The 18,525-nt window shown below is 42.1% G+C and overlaps 1 protein-coding gene across 1 annotated transcript; it reads left to right on the forward strand.

Moving 5' to 3' along the window:
- Nucleotides 1-1,456: 1,456 nt before the first annotated feature.
- map1lc3a (microtubule-associated protein 1 light chain 3 alpha) lies at nucleotides 1,457-17,932 on the forward strand. Its single transcript, XM_028812013.2, has 4 exons — nucleotides 1,457-1,603; nucleotides 10,720-10,775; nucleotides 12,024-12,130; nucleotides 16,526-17,932. Exons 1-4 carry the CDS (start codon nucleotides 1,564-1,566, stop codon nucleotides 16,686-16,688), a joined length of 366 nt encoding a protein of 121 aa, XP_028667846.1. The 5' UTR covers nucleotides 1,457-1,563; the 3' UTR covers nucleotides 16,689-17,932.
- Nucleotides 17,933-18,525: the final 593 nt, after the last annotated feature.

Here is an 18,525-nt window from a genome sequence, read left to right on the forward strand (position 1 = left end):
GCGGTGGGTTGGCACCCTGCCCGGGATTGGTTCCTGCCTTGTGCCCTGTGTTGGCTGGGATTGGCTCCAGCAGACCCCCGTGACCCTGTGTTTGGATTCAGCGGGTTGGAAAATGGATGGATGGATAAATACCCTAGAATGCACCCTAAAATTCCATATCGCCACATTTCACGGTATTTGTACTCGTATATTTTTAAGCACGTAGATTTCACATCACCGTGTGCGACTACGCTTTTGCTATTTTTAAGACATAAACCCATCCATCCATTTTCCAACCCACTGAATCCGAACACAGTGTCACGGGGTCTGCTGGAGCCAATCCCAGCCAACACAGGGCAAGACATAAACCTATAAATCAAAAACAAAATTTACTTATTTAAGGAAATTTCGGCAAAATGTTTAATATAACCAACAGAAAATCTGTATAAAAAGATGAAAAAATACAGTATATAGTGTACTTTCGTTCAGAAGTTCGGCTCTGCCTCTTTATTTGCCGACTTGTTAACTAGCAGAGGCCACCTTTGCACTGATCTGTTATGACGAGCATTATAGTGATACTATGTTTTATATGCATTTATATAGTGATAATTTGTGTGTATTAAAAAAAAGAAAAGCTTGAATGAACCTTTTGTGAAAGGGACACGCGAACAGTGGACAGAGTTACACCTCACGTTTATACAATCGGCTCCTTCCACAAGCAAGTCCTGATCTCCGTGAAGTGCAAACACAAACCTCGATGAAGATGTCAGAATATTATAGATGGCTGCCCCCAGTTCTTCACCGTTTTGTGGAACAGGACTGGTCACGTTTATTGTGCGTTCTTAATTGCCATTTTTATACGTGGGATGACCTGCCTTTTTATGTATTTTTTAAAGTTGCAAGTTACAGGTACCTGTAGACCAGGAACTTTTACGCAGAGCGTGGTTGTGTTCACCTCCTACACTGGGGTTGGTTTTGGTTTGCCGACGAGCACTTGTTCCGTTTCATTAAAAAAAAAAGTTATAATTTTAAGAATGGGTAAATAATTATACTGAATATTAAATTCAGGTTGGCCTAAATTGAACTTATTCTGTCAAATCCAGGTAGCAATACAGCCTTGGATTGGACCGGTGTTTCAATTCTTGGTAGCGGATTATGGTCTGACTGGATTTTGCTAAGAATAATCACCTCTCAAGGGCACTAACTAGGTGTTTGATTCACAGTTTTAAATCGATTTTATAATAATAGGCCTACCCATCAGCCTTCATGTAGTTGTAAGTAAACCTAACACTGTAATATCTATATGTAAAAGTGCTGCACTAACTTCAAATAATTTGTTGTCGTGCAGTTCTTTAATTATAATTATCAACAGGGTTCTATAACCTCTTTTTATATATGTAATCCTAGTAGAAAGTGTCAGCCCGGTCTTGAACAATCAGTCGACACCTTAACTTAAAGTACCATAGTGCCATGTTTCTCGTTATTTCACGCATGTGCCTTTAAGGGCGCCGAGGTGACGTCACGGCGTGAATCGGGAACAGTGGCAGCAGTAAGCGACATAGCAGGGGGTAGCTTCGCGGAAACATGCCGTCTGACAGACCCTTTAAACAAAGGAGGAGTTTTGGTAAGCCTCTAACCACTTTGCTTCTTTATTTTGCCTTTTCTCGCCTTACGTGTTATCGCAGCACCGTGAAATTATAGAATTGTGGCGAGGATGCGGCCTCCCGGCTTGGAAGATAATGACGATCGTTAAGAAGCAAGACAAGCCTGACCCCATGTTTTGTCCATTTGCGGTAATGGGATGAGGAATAAGATCTGCACTACACTGCGGGGCGATGCTTATGAGTGAACTTGATGTTCTTGTATATTCGAAACATCGTAAAAAAAAGTCGATCAGCGCGTCGTGGACAGTGGTGTATTGAACCTTTGTGTGACAGTTCTCGAAATTGTGCTTTGTTAGTGTTAAAAACATGGATCGAAGAAGTCGTTTAGACGAAAATGAGTGGCTGATCCTTGCTTTAAATTACCTGATGGGCACCCCGTGTTCACTTTATACTGACACATGTTCTCTTCTATTCGGTACCTTTTTTAAGAGGAGGGATGGTTGTGTGCTGTTGTCATTTTGCCTTTTCCTATCGTGATGTCATCGCGCTTTACCAGATCTGTATTTGAAGCATCACTGTTTTTTCGGCCCTTGTACACGGAGGGCAAGACTGGCGCGAGCATGCGTGCTGCATATCACGAAAACAAAGCCGCGTGCGTCACGATCGATCGGAGCAGACACCTCGGGGATCCAATAGGAAAGGCCGCGGCATGGCAGGTCCTGTTTACTGCACATACCTTTTGAATGACCGTTTATAGGGTAAAGAAATGAGTCAGCCAATGCTAAAAACAATCCATGTACTGTGACGTGTGCCTTTCTTTTAAAATCCAACACCCCTAAGAATAGTTTAAGATCATTATTGGATTTTATATCCTTGACATGCAGGAACTGCATACTGTACATTTTACCTCTCCCTTTGTATTGGACTGTAGCTACAGTTACCAGATCATAACAAGCACTGTATTGTGTCCCTTCACCTTTTTACCTGTATCCAGATAATATTTGTACACCTTTGGTGACAAGACGTCTGCACTCTGGCAGTCTAGAGGCACCAAGTGCAAGGCAGGACCCAACTCTGGACAGCATGTCAGTGTAGTTACAGTGTCAACTCATGCTTGTGCATTTTTGGCCTGTACAAGGGAAACAGCGTGTCCAATGAAAAAATAAAAACACACACACTGACATGGAGAAAATGCGGAGACTGCTGACCGTTAATTATTGAAACTGGATTATATCTAATGTATAACAATTGTGAGAATATCTAAAAGCTGGCTCAAAAAAAAATCTTTTTGGATCTGTAAATATACGTAATGCTTGGTATAAATCCTAAAGGTGGTCATTGTTTGTGACAGGCGTGCAAGTTCTCCCCATTTGTCTGTGGGTTTTGTGTTGCTGATTTTAACTGGGAATACCAAACTGACCTCAGTATACAAATAAGTAAAGAAGTGTAGAATGTCCAGATGTGTAGTGTGAGCAGTGATGATTGTTGAAAGTATACACGATTACCCACAAGTGTTAAAAGTGTTGGTGTCCATGCCCACTAGGAGATGTGGTGATTGTTTGACTTCATAGCCTCTAACTTACTGATAAGACAGCTAGAAAGACTAAGAACAGTAAGTCAAGGTAATACAATGAGCACAGTGTCCTGGAGGTTAGTGTCAGAGGGTCTATTTTAGTACGATGTCGTCACTCACTCGCATCTGTGATGGGGTTGACATCTGGATATACGTGTCTGAGAATTTTGGGCATGTGGATCCGAAGTCAACAGAAAGTTGAGCAACTGAGCCAGTCACAAGACTGGGGGGGTGGTGAACACAGCTGCACCTGCCTAGTGTTTACTGTGTCAACAGTGTTTTATTTTTTTTCTGGGTAAATGTCAATGAAACAGAATGCTCCACTTGGATAGCCACTAACTGTGAAAAGCTTGGCATGGCAGTAATGGGCATGAAGACACTAGTCGATAAGATCAGCCATTAGATGAGCTTCTTTAGACGCACTCAGCCAGCACTGTGTTGTTCCATTCATTCATCTTATTTTGCTGATTGCTGAATACCTTCCTAACAAAGCAAAATGAGCGAGTTTTCTAGTCACCATTGATTACAGGAGTGTATACTGTATGTGTTCATACGTGTGTGTAGTGTTTTGTAGCTGAAACTGCAACATGGAGTTAATAGAAAACATGCTGAGGTTTTTACAGCAGGCTTCTTCTTCATTGCTCTCTCGTGGCCACACTTGGCCTTGCCGGTCAAAGCAAAGATGCCAACCTGCAGACAAATGCTTGAACGGAGCGGCGTGTGGTAACTAAGGCTGGCACATGCTGTTGGGCTACTCCAGGTAAAACACAAGTGTGTGGCTCCCTCATAACACACACACTCCACAGCAAATCCTGTATATGGCAATATGTACACTGAGTAAATATTAAACTGTCACGGCACTGCCACTTTCCACACTCGTCAAATAGGCTACACAAGACACAAAATGTCCAGCACCTGAATGCACACAATCCTGCAGCAGTGCTAATCTCTCGGTAAAGCAGTCTCCTCTCGCAACAACAGACACAACCTGGAAATCTGTAAGGGGGATGTGGTGTGGGGTTTACATTATGATGTCTCTCCATTATCTAAAAAAATCCTGTGACGAGATGAGGCTTTTTTCAAGGAGATCATGTCAAGTCCCGCGAGATGAGACTTTGGTCATGAGATTTTTTTCAAGTCACGTCCTCCTCTCAATCATATTGAACCACACACACGGTCCTCTCACCTCTTATTTTTGTAAATACTTTTGTCAGACACAGTTTCTGCTGTCTCAGCTCTTATAAATTTTAATGTTTTCCTCACTTTAAGTTCCCAATTAAAGAAGATGTATGATGTCCAACTCTTACTGAAGAATTTCATCACGAAGGGTTATCAACAGAAAAAATGAGTACACAAGCAATCCGAGCACCGAGAAACGATGAAGTCAAACGAATTAACGTGAACATTGTCGATCGGTTACACGGCAAATTGGTTAAATGAGTATCAATAGACTACGCTGAAACAGTTGGTGGTGATGGTGTGGAAACTTACAATATTACGAAGAATATCTACAACCGTTAACACCGTCCAGTCTTCCACTTCATGAGTTACTGTAGAAAGAAGGATGTATCCAAGATGGGTAATGTAGTACATCTCCCACGGATAACATTACACAACAAAGCAGATCTTGATATGCCATTCGTATTAAAACATTTACAGTTTGCCATTAGAATAGTGACTGCAAAGACAATTAACAAATCTCAGAGCCAAACATTCGAGATAAAAGTCATTTTATTTAATAGAGAGAAAGAAACGAAATTCAATCACGGGCAGTTATACGTTGCGGTGTCACGATGTAACTCCAAACACGGAATCAAAATTCAATGTGATATTCACAAAAATTTAATTCAAAACATTTTTACTGAAGATTAACAGTAAAAGTGAAAGTTTAAAAAGTATTTGTGTGTTAATTTCAAAGCCAAACAGAATGAAAACGTATTACATAACAAATAACTCTAACGCAACATGAAACTTAATTTACTTTCAAATTACAGTAATCCCTCCTCCATCGCGGGGGTTGCGTTCCAGAGCCACCCGCGAAATAAGAAAATCCGCGAAGTAGAAACCATATGTTTATATGGATATTTTTATATTGTCATGCTTGGGTCACAGATTTGCGTAGAAACACAGGAGGTTGTAGAGAGACAGGAACGTTATTCAAACACTGCAAACAAACATTTGTCTCTTTTTCAAAAGTTTAAACTGTGCTCCATGACAAGACAGAGATGACAGTTCTGTCTCACAATTAAAAGAATGCAAACATATCTTCCTCTTCAAAGGAGCAAACAAATCAATATGTCTGTTTGGCTTTTAAGTATGCGAAGCACCGCGGCACAAAGCTGTTGAAGGCGGCAGCTCACACCCCCTCCGTCAGGAGCAGAGAGAGAGAGAGAGACAGATAAAAAAATCAATACGTGCCCTTCGTGCTTTTAAGTATGTGAAGCACCGTGCAGCATGTCGTTTCAGGAAGCAGCTGCACAAAAGATAGCAACGTGAAGATAATCTTTCAGCATTTTTAGACGAGCGTCCGTATCGTCTAGGTGTGCGAACAGCCCCCCTGCTCACACCCCCTATAAAGTCAGCGCAAGAGAGAGAGAAAAGTAAGCCGGGTAGCTTCTCAGCCATCTGCCAATAGCGTCCCTTGTATGAAATCAACTGGGCAAACCAACTGAGGAAGCATGTACCAGAAATTAAAAGACCCATTGTCCACAGAAATCCGCGAACCAGCAAAAAATCCGCGATATACAGTAATCCCTCCTCCATCGCGGGGGTTGCGTTCCAGAGCCACCCGCGAAGTAGGAAAATCCGCGAAGTAGAAACCATATGTTTATATGGTTATTTTTAGAATGTCATGCTTGGGTCACAGATTTGCGCAGAAACACAGGAGGTTGTAGAGAGACAGGAACGTTATTCAAACACTGCAAACAAACATTTGTCTCTTTTTCAAAAGTTTAAACTGTGCTCCATGACAAGACAGAGATGACAGTTCTGTCTCACAATTAAAAGAATGCAAACATATCTTCCTTTTCAAAGGAGTGCAAAGCAAGCAGTCAAAAAAAAAATCAATACGGCTTTTAAGTATGCGAAGCACCGCCGGTACAAAGCTGTTGAAGGCGGCAGCTCACACCCCCTCTGTCAGGAGCAGGAAGAGAGAGAGAGAGAGATAGAGAGAGACAGATAAAAAAAATCAATACGTGCCCTTTGAGCTTTTAAGTATGCGAAGCTCCGTGCAGCCTGTCCTTCAGGAAGCAGCTGCACACAGCCCCCCTGCTCACACCCCCCTACGTCAGCGCAAGAGAGAGAGAGAGAGAGAGAGAGAGAGAGAAAGTTAGCTGGATAGCTTTTCAGCCATCTGCCAATAGCGTCCCTTGTATGAAATCAACTGGGCAAACCAACTGAGGAAGCATGTACCAGAAATTAAAAGACCCATTGTCCACAGAAATCCGCGAACCAGCAAAAAATCCGCGATATACAGTAATCCCTCCTCCATCGCGGGGGTTGCGTTCCAGAGCCACCCGCGAAGTAGGAAAATCCGCGAAGTAGAAACCATATGTTTATATGGTTATTTTTAGAATGTCATGCTTGGGTCACAGATTTGCGCAGAAACACAGGAGGTTGTAGAGAGACAGGAACGTTATTCAAACACTGCAAACAAACATTTGTCTCTTTTTCAAAAGTTTAAACTGTGCTCCATGACAAGACAGAGATGACAGTTCTGTCTCACAATTAAAAGAATGCAAACATATCTTCCTTTTCAAAGGAGTGCAAAGCAAGCAGTCAAAAAAAAAATCAATACGGCTTTTAAGTATGCGAAGCACCGCCGGTACAAAGCTGTTGAAGGCGGCAGCTCACACCCCCTCTGTCAGGAGCAGGAAGAGAGAGAGAGAGAGATAGCGAGAGACAGATAAAAAAAATCAATACGTGCCCTTTGAGCTTTTAAGTATGCGAAGCTCCGTGCAGCCTGTCCTTCAGGAAGCAGCTGCACACAGCCCCCCTGCTCACACCCCCCTACGTCAGCGCAAGAGAGAGAGAGAGAGAGAGAGCGAGAGAGAGAGAGAGAGAAGTTAGCTGGATAGCTTTTCAGCCATCTGCCAATAGCGTCCCTTGTATGAAATCAACTGGGCAAACCAACTGAGGAAGCATGTACCAGAAATTAAAAGACCTATTGTCCGCAGAAACCCGCGAAGCAGCGAAAAATCCGCGATATATATTTAAATATGCTTACATATAAAATCCGCGATGGAGTGAAGCCGCGAAAGGCGAAGCGCGATATAGCGAGGGATCACTGTATATTTAAATATGCTTACATATAAAATCCGCGAAGGAGTGAAGCTGCGAAAGGCGAAGCGCGATATAGCGAGGGATTACTGTATTACATTTTACTCTTTTTTAATATGGTTAATCGTAATGTAAAATAGTTCTGTTATGCATATGTAACAGTTCTCATGAAAATAACAATCTGTTTAAATTGTACATCTGCATCCCTATACGTGAGTGACAGAACCGCAAAGAGGCTAGCGCGTAGCACCCGTCCGGGAGTTGGTGAGCGAAATCCCCTAGTTACCTAATATGATTACATTATTTAGGCTTTCCTTCCAGAGGTGCTGACACTGAAACTTCATGACTGCATCTTCTAATTCCATTTTCTGTAGCCTACCTTGTGTCATTGGCCAGGGTTATTCCAAATTTCCAGAGCTTGTACACCTGGCTGCTGGTCAGTCCCTGTTTTGCTTTTCTTGGTAGCAGAACCCTCCATGTCCACTGCTGCTTGCATGCAGTGAAGTGAAGTTTCTAGTGGAATCCGTTAATTAATGATGGCAAATTATCTTCTTGTATGCATTTTATGAACGAGTCTTTGAATTGTTGGAGAGCTGATTCTTTTAACCGTCTTGTCTGTTTCTGTTTGCAGCCAGTTTCCTGGTCATTTTAACATGGTGCACTTCAATAGAAATTGACAATGTGTTACTCAGCTGATCAGAACTGGTCCCAGTGTCATAGAGTTTGGGACTGGCACACTCGTCAACCATTTGACGTGATTAGAGAGCCTGGTAGGACGACATACTGTGCTATCTCATTTGCAGAAGGTCACATAATGGTTTACAGTGGTACATTTGGGTGCCTTTAGTCAAGTGCTACTCTAGGCAGTTGTCTAGCTTGTCTGTATGGATACACCGGCTCTGGCCTTAACTTTGATTGCTCTCAGGCTGTTCTGCTCTCTCAGTCTCTCCGATATGGAGCACAATCAATGGCAGTGAACTATTGTTTCCTCACAAGACACAGAGAACTCACATAATAGCAATGGCTGCTTCTTTCGGCTCAGGTGTGCTCAAGAGCCCCATCCAGAATGCCAATTTGGCTTGTGATGGTTTGGACTGTTCTGGTACCTGTTACCCTGAAATTGATTGTAATAGGATAACGCTGGGTGGACTTACACAGCTGGCGTGACCATAACTCTTTAGACAGTATCAAGCCTTAATGACCTTTCATGGTTTGATTGGAATTTTGCGGGCATTTGAGTAAATGTGGGCTTCTTTGATGAATAAGGAGACCTCTGGAGTGCAGCTTATGTGTTTGTGACTGACACATCACTTATTTTGGAGCTTTGATTGTTACAGGTATCACAGGGTTGGCATGCAACGTGTTGAGGTGATTTCTTCATAATTTAGAGTAAGATGTTGGCGCCTGACAAACACAACTCCTTTACTCTCTTGCTTGGCTTAAACCCATGCTTTAAGGGTTTAGATTACTTTCCATCTATCCATCCATTACCTAACTGGCTTAATGCAGCTTTCAGGTGGCGGAACCCTAGATTGGTGTCAATCCCATCCTTTGGACCTTGATGATGGCACAGTGGTTGGTGTGTGCTATCTTCCAGTATCAGCATACATTTATTTTTATTCCCAGGTACACCAGTTTTCTCCCACTTCTCAAAGATGTGTATGCTAGGTTAACTGGGGATTGGAGTGAGCTAGGTCAACCGGAGCAATCTGGGTTTATGCCTAAGAAGTCTACCATCGACTGCATCCTGCCACTAAGGGTTCTCATGGAGCGCAAATGCGAATATCAGCAGAGTTTCTTTGCAGCCTTTGTTGATTTTTGTAAAGCATTCTAATCAGTTGATCAAGCTGCCCTGTGGGACATCCTGAAGGTTCGCGAGATCCCCTTGAGGTTGCTGTATATGCTGTATATCATGGCCGGCCTGTACACGGGTACTGTGAGTGCTGTGCAGAGTGGAGGCAGGACCTCTGCGTTTTTCCCAGTTGATTCTGGGGTTCGTCACGGGTGTGTTCTGCTCCTAAAGTCGTTGGGTCCAGCAGCTGTGGGGCATCTGTTCGTGAAGAATGGTTCATGGATCTTGACTTTGCTGACAATGCTGTGATCTTCGCGGAGTCAATGGAGGCTCTGATCGGGGATCTCATGAGACTGAGCGAGGAGTCTGAGTGTCTGGGCTTGCGAGTGTCCAGGATAAAAACCAAGATCCAGGCCTTTAATGACCTCTTGGGCACAGCCATCAGCAGTATTTCTGTTTGCGGAGAGAGTGTCAACCTTGTCAAGAGGTTTACTTACATCGGCAGTGACATTCATGTCTCTGGTGACTCTTCCTATGAAGTCAGTAAACGGATTGGGAGAGCATGGGGGGTCATGAGGTCGCTGGAAAGGGGTGTGTGGTGCTCCCGATATCTATGCAAAAGGATGCTATATGGTTGCGAGACATGGACGCTATCCAGTGACCTGAGATGAAGACTGGACTCCTTTGGTACTGTGTCTCTTCGGAGAATCCTTGGGTACCGTTGGTTTGACTTTGTGTCGAATGAGCGGTTGCTCACAGAGTCCCGAATGAGGCACATTATCTGCATTGTGAGGGAGCGTCAGTTACGGCACTATGGCCATGTGGCGCGATTACCCGAGGGTGATCCAGCTTGTAAGATCCTCATTGTTGGGGATCCAAGTGGCTTGACCAGACCAAGGGGTCGCCTACATAACACCTGGCTGGGGCAGATAGAGTGTCATTTCCAGAGAGTGGATCCTGAGCTGTTTTGTCGTGTGGTGGGTGTGGCAACACACTGTACCAGTGCATGCTCCCCAACTTGACTTGACTTGACTGGTCCGGCACCCTGTCCAGAGTTGGTTCCTGCCTTGTACACAGTGTGACCAAAATGGACTTTAGCTCCTGTCCATGAGCTGCATTAATAAGGTGGAGTTGATTACACAGACTTGTAATTGTTGGTTAGACAGTTAAGTTTTGTCTACTTGCTAGTTTGTATTTGGTTAAATAAGGGGGTCCTCAGAAGCTCATTAACTAACATTGGACTTTTATAGAATTTGAACATTAAAATACTCCGTAAATGTGTGGACAGCAGCACCTTCTTAATGTCAAATACTTTCCAAATTCTTAAAGGCATGGCATTTAGGCCAAAACGGTATACTAATCCAATTCTGACTGAGGGGTGAGATGTTTATGTTTGAACAAAGGAAAGATGTGGGGACCTGCTATGGTTTTAACATGTGTTGATTTTTTTATTCATTTATTGATTAATTAATTAATTTTTGTTTTTTGGATAGCTGACCGCTGCAAAGAAGTTCAGCAAATCCGAGACCAACATCCCAACAAAATACCAGTGAGTGTCCTTAACCTGTAACCACATTCTTTTTTGTTTTCGGTAACCTGCCTGGAAGGAGGGATGTTATGTGTGCTCTGTGTGTCAAGTGTGGAGCTGCTCAGTAGAACATTGAAGCCACCTGGTACTGTTACTGTCACTAAAGCAAAATTTCAGCACTCTTTTATTGAAAATTGATCTTTTTATTTTTAACATACCAGGGACAGTAATCCTCTTCAAAGATGAATGAGCATTACCGTCACTCACTGTCCCAGTGCCAAGGTTCCCATTATAGGGTTGAGGAGACATTTTTATTTTCTCCTTCTTCTTGTGTGTCTGCCTCTCGTCATCTTGTTATTTAAACTAACTGGCATTTCAGAAGGAGGTATGGAAGTACCTTACTAAATGCCATAGTCGTAACTATCCAAAGGAGCTTTGCCATGGTTTAGTTTTATTTTTCACATTGTCCCAGCATCCTTTTGGGTTTACTCCAGGATAAAAAAGTGTCATCTCTTACAATCCACGGTTTAGTATGTTCAGTTAATTGGGGCCTGCATGAGTGCACTGTGTCACAGACGGACACCGGCCCACCACGGTTACATGTAAAAGGTGACCACCCTAAACGATCCTTTTAAGGTAATGCACATATAAATAGGAGGTTTACAGCAAGCTTGGGGTTGGCGTCCAGCTGTAAGTAGGGCTGGGCAGTTTTTGTTAATTTAATTTGAATGAATGTTTTGAAATGTCAAAACCCATTGAGGTATTCTTAGTGTGAATTTTGAGCTACACAAGAAATAAATAATTATTGTGATCCTAGGTCTCTTCTTGCCCTACACCTAATGCTGGTAAGGTTGAATGGGACAGGCTGCAAAATTGGGATTGTAAAAGAAATTGAATTGGATGGCATTGCAGCGTAGCATTTCTCCCCTAAATGGGAGGTTCCAGTTTATGCTGCAAGTCCAGGCTTCATTTCTGTGCTGATAAAATGACTCTGAATATATGACTGCGGTCCTTGGGCATTATGGTAGGATAAATGGCTTACAAACTCACAAGGCAAGATCAGTGTTTGTTGCCTCAAATCTTGAGGCTCTTCTTGTAGAGATGACTCCAAGCTGGCCATTTTTGTTAAACATAAAACACCCCAAAAATAAACTGAAAACCCCTTAACCAGAAGAAAGCATGAATTAGTAAGTCAGCACTCTGGTGGGCTTATCAACCTCTTGGTGCTCTTTGTTCCCTTACTCGGTTATCTTTGTGTTTGTTTACAAGGTCATCATTGAGCGGTACAAAGGAGAGAAGCAACTGCCTGTGCTGGACAAGTCCAAGTTCCTGGTCCCGGATCATGTGAACATGAGCGAGTTGGTCAAGATCATACGGTGAGTCTCTCACACCAGCCTGGGCAATGTCATATAAAGACTGTTTGGCAGGTCACCCCGCCATTTACATTTTGTTTTTTGTATGTGAAAAATTAGTGGTACATGTGAGAACAGCGTTCGTATTAACTACATGTACTGTAAGGTTGAAGCTTGTGTTTCACTAAATGTATCACTTCACTTCTCTGCCACTCCTTTACTCCCCCCCCCACCCCCCTTTCTGGGCCTTAAAGAATAGCAGGTTAACAAAAGGCTATTTTGGATTAAAATAACACCTCATACCGAATTTGTCCCAGAAAGAGCAAAAAGTTGGGGGAACAGATTATATTTTTTTATATATCAGAATAATGAATAACCCCCACACAATATTTCGGGTCAAAATTAGCAATAATTTCCCATGTATTTAACCCTCGTCTATCATCTCAACGTCTATCACAACATTACATTATTAATGCGTATCTAAAAGTCGCAGCTAATTGTCTCTTCTTTATTAAATCGAATCAAGCTAAACTTAGAATGGAACATATGCAAGGTGTCATTGATCACATTCAAAATTCAAATATCAATAGTTCAGACAAATTCAAAAAAGGGAAAGCAGTAATATTACCATCATCATATCAAAGTAGTCCAAGAGCATTGCAACAGTTATATCGTGATGCAATGGCAATATCCTGAACTATCGGTCGGCCAGATTTCTTTATTACAATGACGTGCAATCCACAATGGCCAGAAATCTGTAGCTTCTTGACGACAATGCCACATCAGCTCTGGATATTCCCACTTTCGTAAGTGAATTCTTTTATCAGAAAGTCTTATTTTTATTCAATGAACTCGAAACGTTGTTCGGGCAAAAAGGAGATCTTGATATGCCATTCGTATTAAACCGTTTACAGTTTTTGGTGAGAATAGCTTTTGCAATGACAGTTAAAAAAATTACAAGGACATTTGAAAAAGTCGGTTTATTTATAAGGGACGTTGCATTATCACGCTGTAAGACCAAACAAGGAATCAAAATTCAATGCGATCGTGAAGAAAAGTTCATTCCAAATACTGTTTTTACTGAAGTTTTAAAATGAAAAGTCAACATAATGCATATGTAACAATTCCCATGAAAAAAAACACTTTAAATTGTATTTCCACAGGACCAAACCTGGGGGTTGGTGAGCAAAGCGAGCAGGGGGCGGAAATATATATACAGTGGTACCTCAGTATACGTCTGCTTTGAAATAAGTCCAACTTGGTATACGTCCTGTTTGGACGTGAAAAATTTTGCTTGGTATACGACATCTGTTTCGAATACGACTCACGTGCTAGAACACCGCGTGTGGTATAGCGGGTCCGCGGCTTCAAAAAAAGGGCCAGGTTTTAACCTGTATAGCCATGTCGTTCTCCGTGCACAGGTGGGCTGTGATCAGGAAGAGTGAGACTGCATTTTTAACCTTGGATTTTATCGTATTTATTTATTATTGTTTTTATCCCCACTGAACACTTGGTTTTTATGAATATTTACTAATTAATTATTTATTGGCACCAGACGCACTGCACTTTGTTTGGACACCAATTTTTCTTTTAAATAAAAGCACTTGGCATTCTTGCACTATCCCCTGGCTTCATTGAGAATTGTCCTCATTTGTCAGCTCATCTCGGTGACATTACCGACGCCGTTGGGTTCAGGGCTCCCCTTAAGGACGTATGGGAGCGTGGAGCGGACCTGCATCGTCACACCGCACGCTACCCTACACTGCCCACGAGCGTCAGTATGCCAGTTGCTAGCATTCAGTGAACAACTCGCGCTATAACTCTATATGAGCTTTCACGTGATTTTGTGTTTTTTTGCGGAAATTTGAATTGATTGTTGAAAAATATGAAGGTGGCATGCATATCCGGGACATAGCTGCTGCATACCGTATGCTGAGAATGACGGTATCTACGATTGTGAAAAACAAAGACGTTATTAAAAAGTAAAGTGAGGTTCAATTTTCATTTATTTCATGTAATTGCTTTTGTATTTATGTATTTTAGTATTAAGCAGTGTTTAAATTATTTTATACAACCCCATCAATGTATAATATGCCAATAACAATAGGAGTTTTTTTCATAGGAATGGATTAATCATTTTGCCTTTATTTCTTACGGGAAAAATTTGTTTATATGTCCTGTTTGGTATAGATCAAAGGATCTGGAACGGATTAAGGACGTATACCAAGGTACCACTGTGTGTGTGTGTATATATATATATATATATATATATATATATATATATATATATAATATATACAGCGCATCACTTTTTCCACATGTTATGCTACAGCCTTATTCCAAAATGGATTAAATTCATTTTTTCCTCAGAATTCTACACACAACACTCCATAATGACAACGTGAAAAAAGTTTACTTGAGCTTTTTGCAAATTTATTAAAAATCAAAAAATTGAGAGAGCACATGTACATAAGTATTCACAGCCTTTGCCGTGAAGCTCGAAATTGAGCTCAGGTGCTTCCTGTTTCCCCTGATCATCCTTGAGATGTTTCTACAACTTAATTGGAGTCCACCTGTGGTAAATTCAGTCGATTGGACATGATTTGGAAAGGCACACACCTGTCTATATAAGGTCCCACAGTTGACAGTTCATGTCAGAGCACAAACCAAGCATGAAGTCAAAGGAATTGTCTGTAGACCTCTGAGACAGGATTGTCTCAAGGCACATGTCTGGGGAAGGTTACAGAAAAATTTCTGCTGCTTTGAAGGTCCCAATGAGCACAGTGGCCTCCATCATCCGTAAGTGGAAAAAGTTCGAAACCACCAGGACTCTTCCTAGAGCTGGCCGGCCATCTAAACTGAGCGATCGGGGGAGAAGGGCCTTAGTCAGGGAGGTGACCAAGAACCCGATGGTCACTCTGTCAGAGCTCCAGAGGTCCTCTGTGGAGAGAGGAGAACCTTCCAGAAGGACAACCATCTCCGCAGCAATCCACCAATCAGGCCTGTATGGTAGAGTGGCCAGACAGAAGCCACTCCTTAGTAAAAGGCACATGGCAGCCCGCCTGGAGTTTGCCAAAAGGCACCTGAAGGACTCTCAGACCATGAGAAAGAAAATTCTCTGGTCTGATGAGAAAAAGATTGAACTCTTTGGTGTGAATGCCAGGCGTCACGTTTGGAGGAAACCTGGCACCATACCTACAGTGAAGCATGGTGGTGGCAGCATCATGCTGTGGGGTTGTTTTTCAGCGACTAGTCTAGTCAGGATAAAGGGAAAGATGACTGCAGCAATGTACAGAGACATCCTGGATGAAAACCTGCCCCAGAGCGCTCTTGACCTCAGACTGGGGCAACGGTTCATCTTTCAGCAGGACAACGACCTTAAGCACACAGCCAAGATATCAATGGAGTGACTTCAGGACAACTCTGTGAATGTCCTTGAGTGGCCCAGCCAGAGCCCAGACTTGAATCCGATTGAACATCTCTGGAGAAATCTTAAAATGGCTGTGCACCGACGCTTCCCAACCAACCTGATGGAGCTTGAGAGGTGCTGCAAAGAGGAATGGGCGAAACTGGCCAAGGATAGGTGTGCCAAGCTTGTGGCATCATATTCAACAAGACTTGAGACTGTAATTACTGCCAAAGGTGCATCGACAAAGTATTGAGCAAAGGCTGTGAATACTTATGTACATGGGATTTCTCAGTTTTTTTTATTTTTAATAGATTTGAAAAAACCTCAAGTAAACTTTTTTCACATTGTCATTATGGGGTGTTGTGTGTAGAATTCTGAGGAAAAAATTAATTTAATCCATTTTGGAATAAGGTTGTAACATAACAAAAGGTGGGAAAAATGATGCGCTGTATATAGAATTGTTCAACCAATTTTGAATACAACTAACATTATGCAATGACATTTCAATACATCCTTCTTTCAACAGTAATTTGGTCGGTGGAAGACCAGACGGCGTTAACGGTTGTAGATATTCTATGGGGTATTGTAAGTTGATGTTTTCATCTTCCGCACCATCACCACTGTTTCAGCACAGTCTATTGATAAGCATTTAACTAATTTGCCATGTAACCGATTGACAATTTTCATGTTAATTTGTTTCACTTTATTGTTTCTCAGTGCTAGGATTGCCCGTGTACTCATTTCTTCTGTTAATAACCCTTTGGGATGAAATTCTTCAATAAGATTTGGACATAATACATCTTTTATTGGGAACTTAAAGTGAGGAAAACATTAACATTTTTAAGAGCTGAGAAAACAGGAACGGTTTCTGACAAAAGCATTCACACGAATGGCTAAGGTTTCTGCATCGACTCTGTACAGAGCTGCATGCAATTGTCCATTTTCATTTTAATATAGGTTACAGCTGTTTTGTTATTAATGACCCTGCTCTTCATCTTTGTCCTCCTCAGCCGCCGCCTGCAGCTCAACCCGACGCAGGCCTTCTTTCTCCTGGTGAACCAGCACAGCATGGTGAGCGTCTCCAGTGCCATCTCAGAGATCTACGAGCAGGAGAAGGATGAGGACGGCTTTCTCTACATGGTCTATGCCTCTCAGGAGACATTTGGCCGTTAAGGACCGAAGCCCCATCACCAGTTGTGGCCTGGCGATTTGGCAAAGAGAGCAGCAGCCACAAGTGGTAACTGAGGATTCTAGTTAAACGCAGAGCACATCTATCAGGTGTCACCATGCACCCTTCTCCCAAGCTCGTGTGTGTGAGATGGTGAGCTCTTTTAAAGCAACAAAAAACAATGCACAAGCTGCCTTCTCACCATAACCATGCACTTTTTGAATCTGATTTGTTGTTGTAAACCTTTAAAACTCGTTGCCAAAATATTTCAAGGCCTTAAATCATGACACTGCCTTGCTACAGCCTAGTATTTAATAGAAATAAAGTTGTAGCAGCGGGGCATTTTCAACAGTTTCAGTACTGCTGCTGCCCCAGATAGAGCAAAAACAAAACGTGGTCCACGCGCCATGGGCCTTCCCCTGGTTCCGAGTGTTTAGGAATGGCTCTGGGGGGTTGAGATTCAGGACTGGAAGGTCTGCTCAGACTCAAGTGAAATGCCCCAGTTGCAAGCCACAACTTTGAGTTAGTGCTTTAGCCTGCTTGAAGCTAACCTGATACCAGAAAGTAACTTTTTTTTTTGACTCAAATGATTGTGCTCCCAAGATGCTCTGCTTTCAACCTGGATCCTAAAAAGGACAAATATCTCATGCCTTTTCTTACACTACAAATTTAGAAGAGAAAAAAAAAACAAAACTGTGCCAGGGTTGAGCAGTGTATGGGTGCAGTTTGTAAGAAGCCCAGCATAGAAGATGATGTTAATTAAAACATTTAGCCGATTAATCCGCATAAGTGGCCATTCTGAACTAGTACCCTGACCGAAGCACCAAATCCCTCTGACACAATGATATCCAAATGTAGTGCCAATTTGGTGCTTTGTAACAAGCATGAGAAAATTTCTTAGGGGCAGCATCATCAATTTGGTCATCAGCTCTGTGTGTAGTAATAAATAAGCTTGTTTGCACTTTATTAGACAAATGATATTTACTTCCTAGGAGATCAAATTCACTTTAATTATGTAAATATTAATTTCAAAAGAGCTGGTTCCTCCTGTAGGGGGAATGCATTCTTTCTCTTACAGTGTATGTTGTTTTAGGTCTGTCTGAATGAGTGGTTTGCCTGTTTCACTGTGTCCTTTATTATTCTTGATGGCATGATTTTCTTCATTTTAAAAATGATAAGACCTGTCAGCTGTTATAATGTATGTCCGATAACTTCAATGGTAGATAAATCTGTATATACATACACACAACATGGTGTTTAGTCTTTTGTGTGGGCCTGATCTTTTACTTTTTCACATTGCCTGACAAAGTGGCTCAGTCTGAAATGCCAGTGTTCTAAAGTGGCAAGTGTGTCACTGTTTGTAATCTTCTCACCTGACAGCCCACTCATCGGCCCCTCAGTTACCCAGCGTGAAGTAATCCAAACAATTCACTTACCCGACTCGTGCTGCAGAGCAGTAAATATAATCTTCTGGAAAGTCAGCCTGCCTGCCAATCTGCTGCTGCTGCCACTGTTACATTGCCTTCCATTTAAGTTTCGGTGGCTCGGCAAGCTGAAATAATGCAAGAAGAAACACACAGAGTACTGGCCATGAAATCCAGGTAGTGTACAGGTAGCAATGGCTGACCACAGAATAGACCCCAGTGACGGCAAACATGAAGCCTGCGTCATGGGACTGTTCCTTCAAACATGGTTTCACTGCAGGTTGAGTATACAATTAACACATTCAAGGGTTCTCAAAATTTATTTGTAAAAGTTCCATAGTGTTAATTTACAAACTCTGAAAGAAAAGGCATGTTTGAATTTATATATAAATAACATTCTTGTAGAATGTCCTGGGAC

This window comes from Erpetoichthys calabaricus, chromosome 10 (assembly GCF_900747795.2).
Source record: "Erpetoichthys calabaricus chromosome 10, fErpCal1.3, whole genome shotgun sequence".
Lineage (NCBI taxonomy): Eukaryota > Metazoa > Chordata > Cladistia > Polypteriformes > Polypteridae > Erpetoichthys > Erpetoichthys calabaricus.